This window comes from Lottia gigantea (genome assembly GCF_000327385.1).
Source record: "Lottia gigantea unplaced genomic scaffold LOTGIsca_19, whole genome shotgun sequence".
NCBI classification, from domain to species: Eukaryota; Metazoa; Mollusca; class Gastropoda; family Lottiidae; genus Lottia; species Lottia gigantea.
In genome coordinates, this window is record NW_008708358.1 from 2,034,947 (window position 1) to 2,047,886 (window position 12,940).

The 12,940-nt window shown below is 34.7% G+C and overlaps 1 protein-coding gene across 1 annotated transcript; it reads left to right on the forward strand.

Annotated features, from left to right (window-relative positions):
* Positions 1 to 2,572: 2,572 nt before the first annotated feature.
* Positions 2,573 to 5,872, forward strand: LOTGIDRAFT_76774 (hypothetical protein; the record flags this gene model as incomplete). Its single annotated transcript, XM_009052624.1, has 3 exons — positions 2,573 to 2,628; positions 4,932 to 5,196; positions 5,678 to 5,872. Coding segments are annotated over 3 exons (516 nt in total), but the record flags the coding sequence as incomplete, so codon positions are not given.
* Positions 5,873 to 12,940: the final 7,068 nt, after the last annotated feature.

A 12,940-nucleotide genomic window follows, 5' to 3' on the forward strand; every position in this document is an offset into this window, starting at 1 on the left:
CCACGATTACTCAGAGTTTATATATAATTAGAATAATCTCATATGATTTATCGCCTTTTCAACACTTCTCAAACTATTACATATTACCATTGTAAGAGTCCAGTCCTTCGAATGTGACAATAAGTCCCATGTGCCATAGGTTGTGCACGTTAAAGAACTCTCGACAGTGCCGTTATACTAGACATCTTTACCTCATTGTTCACTGCATGACGTCGACCGTCTTCTTTAGCCCAGTAGGTTCCCACAATTAGGACGTAAAACTTCATTCATTTATTGATAAGGGGTTTGGTTTTTAGAACAAAGTGAAAACTGTTTTATTCGACTCTTGTAAGTCTTTATACCTTTTTTGTTCGCGCTATGAGCACATTTTTGTGTATACACATTATTATTATTATTTAACTCTGAAAATGTTAATAAATATTGATTAATGGTGATGTGTCTTTATTTGGTGCAAATTTGTGCAGATTTTTGGGTATGTGGTAGGTTTTTCTGTATGTCAATTGCTAGCATATTACCAAAATTTTATCTATGAGATTTTCAATATCTATATCTTTAATATAATATATTTTTTCACATTTGTGTCATAATCAAGGAAAATGATTACACTTCATTGTCTAATATTTAAACCGGATTATCTTCAATAAGGACCAATCCAGGGTTGACTTATTCCCAAATGTGTCACCGACTCGTTCACATATTATCTCATTAGTCTGTAGTGTTAATAACCCTTTAGTGAACTGGGCTCAGATCATTGTTATGATGTTCACACCTTTCTGAAGTGTGAACGAAAAGTTTCATCTTATAACATAGCCGGCAGATATTGTCCGCATTTCTAATAATGAGATCGCAAGACATACTTGAAATATTAGTAACTCGACAATTATTGAAAGAATTATTTTCTTTAGTAACGTAAGGATTGGTTATCGACATATTAATTGAACTAAGACTACACAATGGAATCACAGGTAAGTTTTGAGATAAAGATTTAATTTAAAAGAAAGTTTGTAGGCTAGCTACATTCTTAGAACAGGATTAGTGACTTTACCCTTTTACCATTTTGGTTTTTGATTTTATCGTGAAATGATCTTTGCTTTAAGAACTTCATTTGGATATTGATTTTTCAAAAAAACTGTCCGATTCATTTCGCCTTACCGTTACTTATTTGGTTTAAAGTGTGTGCGGTCACTAGGAAGAAAGTCTAATTCGAGTCATCAATAACTCACAAAACCAAGCACACTTTAAATCTTTAAATCTCGAGTTAAGGATTGTCGGCTTTTGATTAAACAAGAAAATTTATATTCAAATTCGGTTTAATGAACACAAGTTTTCTACAGGGTATTGAACCAAAATACATTTCCTTATAAACAGAATTTGACAAACTGCTAAATTTTACCATTCTTATATAACTGACATTTTTTTAAAATGTAATTCTCATTTCATAAAATTATTTTATTTCAAGTTCAAACTCATTTAATTTATAATCCATTTAATTTCATTCTAAATTCATTTCAAATTCAAGTTCATTTCAAGTTCATGTCATATTCGAATTCATTTGAAGTTCAAGTTCATTTCATATTCAAGTTCATGTCATATTCGAATTCATTTGAAGTTCAAATTCAAGTTCATATTCAAGTTCATGTCATATTCGAATTCATTTGAAGTTCAAGTTCATTTCATATTCAAGTTCACTTGAAGTTCATTTCATATTCGAATTCATTTGAAGTTCAAGTTCATTTCATTACAAATTCATTTCATGTCATTACAAATTCATTTAATTATAATTCCATTTCAATTCCAGGTTTTAGATCTAAGTGTACCATCTAGAAAGAGAGCGAATAGCAACAAATCAAATTTCGACGACTTTTCAGACTCAGATTCGAGTCGCAGCTCAAGCCCCCTCGACAATGAAAGATGTCCATCCCAGCAATATATTCGACACTGCAGCTCAATGCGACTTCCGACACGAGTGAAGAGTCGTACAGATTGGTCAGGACAGTCTGATGACGGATTGGACACATCACCACCGGAAGTAATTCATGACGACAGAGTACCAGACGATAAATCTATATTTAGAAATTATCAGTACTCTCCCATGAAAATGTCATCACAGGGGTACGAAGTAACCGAGAGTCCATTTCAAAGATATGGTACATTAAAATGGATCCAGCAATCGCAGGAAAATTTCCACGAATCAATCTACAATTTTGAGCAGTTCACCTACGATTCCAAGATGGGTCGATCCCCAGAGCAAACAGATGCACGACCATTCATGTACAACTCAGCATTAGATCTGTCCAGTTCTTCAAAGAAAGTAGAAGTTTCACTAAACAGAGGTTTCACAAACTCGGCTCCAGAATTACGAACAACCCCATTAGTTAACAAGAGTAAAATGGGACTCGGTCATATGCCCTGTGTATATCAATCAGCTGAAAAAGCGGGGAAGATAGAGGCTTCAATGAAGGAAGAACAAGCATCACCTTCACCACCTAACCACCCATCGCCCTCCCCAGATTTAGAGCCCACTATTAGCAAGAAGGTCGACGGTATAACAGTCACCCTCCACGACTCGAATCTTTGGAACACATTTAGAAAGCATGGCACCGAGATGATTATCAACAGAAATGGAAGGTAAGAATATTTCATTTAACCCTAGCTCACTCACTCTGTGAAAGGTCTGATTTCAAAGTGAAAATTAAGCCTTCGAAATGCTCAAAGTTCATTTCGGGCCCTCTATCATCCGTTGGGGGCCCGACCCTTCGTGCCTCGACTCCGAGAATCTAAAATATAATTTATGCTTTTGTGACGCGAATATATAATTTATGCTTTTGTGACGCAAATATATAGTTTATGCTTTTGTGACGCGAATATATAATTTATGCTTTTGTGACGCGAATACATAATTTATGTTTTTGTGACGCGAATATATAATTTATGCTTTTGTGACGCGAATGCATAATTTATGTTTTTGTGACGCAAATATATAGTTTATGCTTTTGTGATCATACTTTTGTGACGGGAATACATAATTTATGCTTGTGTGACGCGAATACATAATTTATGTTTTTGTGACGCGAATATATAATTTAAGCTTTTGTGACGCGAATATATAATTTATGCTTTTGTGACGCGAATGCATAATTTATGTTTTTGTGACGCAAATATATAGTTTATGCTTTTCTGATCATACTTTTGTGACGCGAATACATAATTTATGCTTGTGTGACGCGAATACATAATTTATGTTTTTGTGACGCTAATATATAATTTATGTTTTTGTGACGCAAATATATAATTTATGCTTTTGCGATCATACTTTTGTGACGCGAATATATAAGTTATGCTTTTGTGACGCGAATACATAATTTATGCTTTTGTGACGCGAATATATAATTTATGCTTTTGTGACGCGAATATAATATATAATTTATACTTTGCAATACTCATGGATTTTAAATCTGAAAAATGACCAGTGCCTATCTCCACAGGATGTAAACATAATATATAATACAGTTGGATCTCGTTTTCCTCGTAGATATCTATTGAAAATAAAATGGATATTGCCTTTGACCTCAGGGCCTCGGTTTCGAAATCTGAACCAGATTAATCCAAATCTGAACCAGATAAATCCAGATTTTAAGAAATACAGTAATCTGATTGGATAATAAAAACTTTGTCTTCTCAAGTTCGTTTTTATATCTGCGTTTTCATTGCCAATGTCAAAAGAAAGTTTGTAAAAGGTGTTAAAAACTTGAAGAGGTGACAAAAATTCATTTACACTTTCCCTTTATAGCTGGTTGTTTTTCATAAACTTATCTCTTTCCTACTTAACACTTTTCAAAATATTTTTGACCCTAACCTTCAAGAAATCGGGCACACCTTTCAAACTGCAACGCCAAGACGTCGACAAAACCAGCACACCTAAATTCATTAATTAAGTGAGAGTTTGTTATGATTTACTGAATATATAAAAATAAAAAATGAATTTTAAAGGGTTTGATTTGAGTCTGGAATATGCTTTAATAGTCAGAAGTACTAAAACGCACGAAAATAGTACAATCCCTTCAAATAAACCTCAAACTGGAAATTTCACTGTTTATTCCTATATATGTGTTTTCTATATATGACAGTCTCACTAAGATTCGAGTCGAATTTTTAACTTTCAAACGTGAATAGTTATGAGGCTCAAATTTCGACGATGACCAATTAACACTATTACTGATTATGTAAGCTAAAAAAATCCTGTTTCTGAAAGTAAGGTATGTTTGGTCGAACGGATAGTGCAGGTGCTCCTTTAAATCGAAAAAAAAAAGAAATCTAGACTTACAAAGGTTATATCAACAAATTCAAATTTTATAAACACGAGTAGGCTCCCCTTCATTGACTCTGAAGAAAACCCAAAAGTGGTTTTAACATATTTAAAAATATATATATGATATATCTGTTTTATATTCCTGAAAATTTTTATAAATTTGCAGAACAATGATGATGTAATAAATTTTGAGATGCCTCAAATGTCGTAAATGTAATATAAGAGATCTGTTGTTACCAGTAGAAAAAATGAGGGTAGCTTATGATTACATGATAAGCAATTGACAGCTATACAGATGTGATGACAGGTGTATAGTTTCGAATATTCAGATATTTCAGCAATTTTTCTTTGTTAATCCAAGGGTGTAAAAAGCAATTACGGTGACCAGGAGTTTGCCACTCTCTATTACACACTGTGCGACGTTGACCGTCTTCGTAATAAATATACGGTGTTCAAATGAAGGCCGTAAAACTCTATTTTACTTCAATAGCCTTCACCAATTGTTTATATTTTCATTTAAGAATAGCAATGAAATATCCTTATATAAACCTAAATTGTTGTTGTGGACATGGATTGGATAGCAGAATAACCTTGAACTTATTGTTTTCTTGTCTTCTTTCAGGCGCATGTTTCCACATTTAGACCTATCCCTACAAGGTTTAAACCCAACACGACTTTATAACATTCTACTGGAAGTATGCCCAGCAGATGGCAAACGATACAAGTTCATCAACAATAAGTGGACCCCAGTGGGAATGGCGGATCCAATGCTACCCAATCCACCAGTGCTTCATCACGATTCACCCAATATTGGTTCATTTTGGATGGGAAAACTGTCATTTGCTAAAATAAAGATCACCAATCACAAAGATTCTAATGACGGAATGGTAAGATTCGACACATAATTACATGGACGTTAGCAACTATATCTGACGTTCCATAAAGCTGTGCCTATATATCGTACTCACAATTGCTAAATACCATTCAAAGACTTTATATCTGACATTTATCATTTCCTTATTTAAAACGAAAGTGGATGAAAGTCCAATTGATATTTAAGTTCATTGAGTTACATCTCTTGCAAAGCCAACAGAAACGGTAACTTGTTCAGCGGAATGAGACAGAACTCTACATGGTGCTTGGTCGTCAACAGAGAGCATTTCTTTTCATTTGCTGGGATGTACATTCCATATCTTGGAGGGAGCAAATAGTTTCTTACTATCGCGAAGGAAATAACGGTTTGCTATTTCCAGAATGATCCAGGAGCTGCTACGTTAGTGGTCGATAACATTGCAGCTAGCCTGTAGCATCAGAATTCACTATTACAGAAATGTATTACCTAATGGTTACTATCTCATATTTTTCCAGATTGTATTACAGTCCATGCATAAATATATGATAAAGGTGATCATACAACCGGCCGGAAGTGACGGAAAGGGCCTGCAGAATGAAATAGTGATACCACTAGAAGAGACAGCATTCTTTGCTGTTACAGCCTATCAGAACGAGACTATCATACAACTGAAGATACATAATAATCCATTTGCTAAGGCTTTTAGAGATCATCGAATTGGCCAACCGTAAGTGTCTGTCATAACATCTAATGCTTGTATTAGGCTTGTTACGTATTATGCATTTCTTTTACGAAATGTGTATGCAGTGGATTATTGGGTATGGAGTAGGAAGGTACCGCGAAGGAATCAAAGATTTTTGTCAACCCAATCAGAAAGGGCGTATATCTTTAATCGATAACCAATATTCAAATTTAAGAATTATTGAAGGATTGTTGTATTTTTTTAGGTCAAGATCAAGACATGCTGGAAAGAATCTAACAGAAATTTCAAGTGAGTATTAATATCTTGATAGGCAGACACCTAGGCAACGATCAAATGACTGGTACAAATAGGGGCCAGACTGACTTCAAGGGGTCGGAGTTGTTGAGCTACGAACAATATATGGGTGGGGATATACTTCCTTATATGAATACAGTCATCAATTTGATTTGCTGATACCGTGTATTGTCAAAGTATTACTTGGATTTCTGGTTCCGTTTTGAGGTTCAGATCATTTGAACTTGAGTTTTTGTTTAAATAACATACAACTTACAGTAATTTTTTTTTTCCAGAAGTGAAAATGAAACTTAACGAAGGAGGAGATGTACAGAATAAAAGAAAACGATATGAACATTTGGATAAGTCGAAAAAGTTAAACTATGTCCAGAAATCACCTCCATCTATCTTATCTTTTACTAGCGTGCTGTCAGGTAAATATTTATTGCTACTGTATCTACAGATTTGATTGGACGAAATAATCATCATGAGAAAAGGGCTGTGGTCGAAAGCTCGTTAGATTACAGTGCAGATGAAAACTCAGAAAAACAGATAACGAAATTGTAATCTTATTATAGCATTGTGCGATTATCGCGACCATATCACAGTTTGAAAATGACATCAACAATTGTCACTGGAAACGAGTATAGCCTTAATCGGATACCTGGCAAATTGACCACACGACCTAGATTAGTGAGGAGAAGGAGTCTCGGGAATTATAACAGATGTATGAAAGGTATTGAATGCCAAACATCATTTCATGTCTCTTTCATAATGTCCTCCGTTCCAAAAAATAGTTCAAGCGGTTGACAGTAGATTATATTTTGGGCTTCTGTCAGACGTTTAAAATTGCTATTGTAGGCATTCCGTTAGGTAACTTTGTTAATCTTCATTTTTCTTTAAAGTAGAATTTTTTATTATATTTTCAGAATCTCCGAATCGTCCACACGATCCTTTTATTCCACCTTATTTGAGCTACAATGGTTTTCCATATATGGGATTTGAAAGAATGCCTCCGGGTTTTACCTTTCCTCCATATCTCCCTTCTATGCTCTTCCCTCCTCAATCATAATTACATTCAGACCAGTGCTAGACAGTCGTCTGTCATTTATCAAGAAAGACAAGATTAGCGGCTGAGTTGGGGTTGGGGAGGCAGGGGGCATATGCATAATTTATTGTAATAATGTAATAATACAGCCACAAAGGGGGGGGGGGGGGGTTGCATATAATTAAGGATAGAACCTCTTTATTTTCAAAATTGTTACCCCTGAGACGGGATTCCAAATAATCCCCCAGCCATCCGTTGTTCTAAAGCCGCCACTGGACAGTATTAGAAGACACAAATTTGTACATATTCTATATATTTGTTTGTGTTACATTTGTTTCGTTCCTTGTCAATACATCTACTTACATAGTGACAACGAAAAAAACAACAACATTGAATCTTTAGTCTTTATCACAATCCGTCCAATTAGTATTGTATTCTTAGGTTTTAGATTCTTCATATTCCTTGGCATGAAATGTCTATACCAAAGTTTTGTTTTACTTAAAACAGACGTGCAACGGATAAATGTAAAAATCCCCCACACCAACATTAAAAAAAAAAAAACGTTGAAGCGGTGTTCACGAAGGCAAGGTCTTAGCGGAATGTTTTCTTTAACGACTTGAATGAAAGGGCAAGAATTGTTCTCAGATTCTAATCTCACTTATCCTGATTAGGGCAGTTGTAATGAAGAATGCAGAAGTGTCTAATGAGAGAAAATTTGACGACAGTCAGTTGAGGCCTTAAAATATCAATATCCCTAGTCTAGGCTTACTTTTTTATTTTTGAATATTATTCTGGGTTATCCATAGTGTATTTATTTCATTGTTATATTTTGTTATTGTTGTCTTGTTATTGTTATTAATATTGTATTAAACGATGAATCGGAGTTTTAAATCCCATGGGCCCAGATCAGCTCAGATGGGCTGCGTATTTCGCTTTTTAATGAGCTGATCAATGGGCGTATTTGCACCCGCGTCCCTCCATTTAATTGGGCTAATGAAGACGAGCACTATCAGTTATCAAGTCTACATTAAAAGAGGACGACATAATGAGGAGAATTTGTGTCAGGACGGAGCAAGCCTACATGGATGCCAACAGAATCAGGCATATAAGAACCCAATGATAAATTTTAAACTGGTGGTTGGGTCAGCCTAGTCTCCTACACAATAGAGACATCACTGGACAGCTCATTCATTCAACCATTACCATTCTGTTCTTTTAAATCAAATCTATTTGCCTGCTACTTTGTCTGAGCTACTGTAAACCAGTCAATTAGAATCATTCTGTTACCTATAACAACAACACACCGCTACTTACACCCACTCGATATGGGCAACAGTGGCTTAGCTACTGTAACCCGAGCATTGTGTATAGGTTTCGAATTTTGCATTTTAAGCATTGTGAGTATAGGTGTGATGTCCTTGAGAGCACCAATAGGCAACACCGCTACTGACAACCTCTATCCTCAATATGTCCAATATTTGCTTAGCTGGTCTGATACAAATCTCAAATCTAGATCCATTAAACCTGTTTTTGTTGTTTCGGGATGTCCTGTGCCAGTCAAATAAAAGTACACTTTTGCTGTAAACATCAATTTATCTACAACAATTTTTACTAAAACGAAATATTTGGATTGTGCCTTTAAGAGACAGAGAGAAAGAGAGTGTGTGTACCTACCACAAAGAAGATTTTCATATGTCCATTTGTTAATCATGAAGTTTCGACAATTCTAACAACTTGTTCATTGCCATAAGATAAAAGACATTTAGAAAATATTAATATTAAACTCTGTTCATTCAGCGGAACCATCGTTTTGATTTAACCTTTTTTTGGCGATTGTAATCTATGGTTTATAGTTCAATATGATATTCACATCCACACGTATACCCCTAGTTTTATTGTATAGATACCTAAGGGTTATAAGTTCGACAATGTTTTCCACAAAAACGTTAGATGGTTGTTTAAGGGTCGCTTTTTTTCGATTTTTTCATCAATACTGGTAGTATGGGCAGTGCCCCACTCTCTCACTTATTGGCCTACCTAGTAGTGATGATCTTTGGAATCAAACCGTCTTCATTAGCCCACATGGTGCAGAAAAGATGGACGTAAAACTCCATTCATTTCATTTCATTTGGCATTAAAATTCAAGGCAAAATAAAAGAAATATTTGTTTATCCTATACTAGATCCCCACTCCGATTACAATTGTTATCGTAAACGCCTAGGGAATTGAACTCTGAATGGACAGTGAATCGTTGATGAAAAACAAATCTGACGCGCTGCTATTTTTGGGGGTTGAACTTTTTAATTCTTATCTCAATCTTATATTTATGTATAAATACAGAATTTGTTGTTCAGTTTTCATATTAAATCTGAATTCTCGAGAGGTAAGTGCTAATAAAACATCAAATTCTACATCAACTGTGGGTATAGTTTACCAAGATATACAATTCTCCATTGAAATCAAGAAATAGATCCTACTTGAGATGCTCTTGTCGGTGAAAAACAACGTCATTAGAACGGAACTGTGTTCGAAAACTTGTTAGATTATAACGGAGGCGAAACATAACATAAATACAACTATTGTAATCGCATTATATTTAGATTGATTGAGAACAGAATGTTATTTCGCGTTCAGAAAAATGGGCTGTGTTTTTCCATCCATCTAACTCTGAAATGTGCTTTTGAAGTAGCCATTAAGCACAAAAATATGTAGCATTATATAGTGTGTATCTTACTTGTTTAATGACGTATTAACATAAAATTTTTGAATCCGCTTTTTCACTACACCTACAGAAATATACGTAACTACGTGTCGTTCTTACATAGAAATAAAAGATTTTGGAAAACGTGGTCAAGCGCGGAGATCCGTATGTTCTAGGAAGAGTAATTATTAAGGAGCCAATTTTATTTTTTTTGCTGGACAAATACTGCATTATTCCTCTTTCTCACTTCAAGTAAATTTGAGACTTAAATAGCCAGTTGATATTAAATCAACGTTTGTTCTGAAGTAATGATTGCAATGGTGATTGCCCTGACTTGTTTTTTCCTTGATATCCAGGCAGCGAACAACCCGCAAATTGAATTTGATTGTCTAAACAATTCTACTAATTTCTTTGTAGCAACTAATAAAGTTTAAAATGAAGAATATTTCGATACTGGTTGTCATGGCAACCATGACTTGTCTCCTTTTGTGTGACTTGGTGCAAGCAGGTAGGTATAAAAAAAAGTTATATCCTGGTGTATATGATGCTAGTATCGTATCGAATACGGGTTTTATATGGGTTTTGACATAGAAAGTATGGCGAATGGGGGTATGGTTTGGACACGATCGGTGTTTAGTTGCAATAATTTCTAGAGTTCCAGAAATTCTTTCAGGGAGATCAATCCATATTTTAGAGGAGGTGAGGGGGGGGGGGGGGGTGTAGGAATAGGCCTTAGTGTAACTGTAAGACTTTGGTTTGATATTGAAGACATATGAATGGTTTTCAGGTCCTCTTAATCGACATGAGTTGACTGGTGAAGTTAAAGTTAATAAAGAGTTGGTAAAGAGGCATGCCTCTCTTGATGATGGTGATGATAATGATGATGATGATGATAAGCTGGTAAAAAGACATGCCTCTCTTGATGATGGTGATGATGATGATGATAATGATGATGATGATGATAAGTTGGTAAAAAGACATGCCTTTCTTGATGATGGTGATGATGATGATGATAATGATGATGATGATGATAAGCTGGTAAAAAGACATGCCTCTCTTGATGATGGTGATGATGGTGATGATAATGATGATGATGATGATAAGTTGGTAAAAAGACATGCCTCTCTTGATGATGGTGATGATGATGATGATAATGATGATGATGATGATAAGCTGGTAAAAAGACATGCCTCTCTTGATGATGGTGATGATGGTGATGATAATGATGATGATAAGTTGGTAAAAAGACATGCCTTTCTTGATGATGGTGATGATGATGATTCTGCTGATAATGATAAGCTGGTAAAAAGACATGCCTCTCTTGATGATGGTGATGATGGCGATGATGATGATAATAATAAGTTGGTAAAAAGACAAGCCTCTCTTGATGATGGTGATGATAATGATGATGATGATGATAAGCTGGTAAAAAGACATGCTTCTCTTGATGATGGTGATGATGACGAGGATGATAATGATAAGCTGGTATAAAGACATGTCTCGGATATCTGAACGACATTCCTCTTCCGATGATAACGATGCTGATACACATTTCAATTTTTTTTTTAATTTTTTTTTATTTAAATGTAATTTATTTAATCTCTACCCATCTCTTGATACAACTGTTATACAGGTGTGATTGGTTGTTTGTGACCATTCATATCCTTTATATTGTTTATATATTAATACCTTTTTCAAAACCTGTTCTTTGTGCTCATTATAATGGTGTTTAATATACAGTTTAATATTATTTGACAATACTCAAATGTAAGCGGAGAAACTGTAATGAAATGGGGTTTTACGTCCTTCTTTTCTGCACGTGATTAGGCATATGAAGATTTATGCTGAGATTGAACCTTTAAATCAACCGGCAAGCGTCTAAATTTAGTAACTCACTGAGTCACCACTGACCCTTCCACTTTACCGATTCAGATACTAAAGATAAGCTCTTCCAGATTGTAGACAAATATCTATTATATAACTATACGTTTTTTATGGTGGCTATTTTTACGACATATTTCACTTTTAATTTTGAATTAAAAGCATTAATTTTCACCTAGGTGATAATTCGTGTAATTTTTAAATAAAAACATAGTTTCAACGATAATTCAATGAATCTTGTAAAGAACGGCGAAAAAAATTTTTTTAATTCAAAATTACAGGAATTATCACCTAATTTTCACCTAGGTGATAATAATTATCAAACTAAAAAGTGGAAAATGTCGTATGTGAGCCACCGTAGCTTTTGATATATGGATATGCATATTTCAGTAGGCTTTGTCTGTTGATTATTGGATATTCAACAATGACGCTATTTTAAGTTGCCTTTCTTTATTAGTCCAATTAGTAAAAGAATTGTGTAAAAACACTGCCAAGACGTAAACGAAATGAGGCAGAGTTTTACGTTTTATCTTTTTTTTTCTAATTTAAATAATCTTGTCCTTTTTCAGCATGAAACGTGTTTTCCAATTCAAAATGACTTGTCGGAGTGTCGGAGCAGTCGGAGACTGTCTGAGGCTATCGGAGAAACTAAGACTTCACATGAGGAAGTATATCAATCATAAATGAGTATTTTATAATGAAAAGTTGTATCAGGTGTCTAGAGTAAGAATATCCTGCCTGGCGACTCAATCGTCAATGCTGCTCAACATGCACAACAAACAGAAAGGCAAAAATGAAAACACAGAGACTAGACTGACCAATTTCAAAGGTTCAAGGGAGGTAACTGGTGAAAATAGTTTTTCATTCACTGTGGACTAACTCCACTAATTCATTTACCGTCTCTTCCCATGTTAAAACACGAAATTCAACCTTCTACAACTTTTTCCAGAAATATCGTTGAAAGCTTTCCAATATGTCGAATGTAAGCCTGGCCAATCCTCAATGTCTCCTAAAAAATTCAATATATGATGACCATGAAAATTTCCGCTCATCGTCATACATTTAGACCAAAAAACCCTTCCATAGAGCAGAGCTTTACTGTTGTTTGTTTTTTCTTTGCTGAAAATGTATGACTATGAGCGGTTATTCCTAGTTATCTTTCCTTGGGAGGT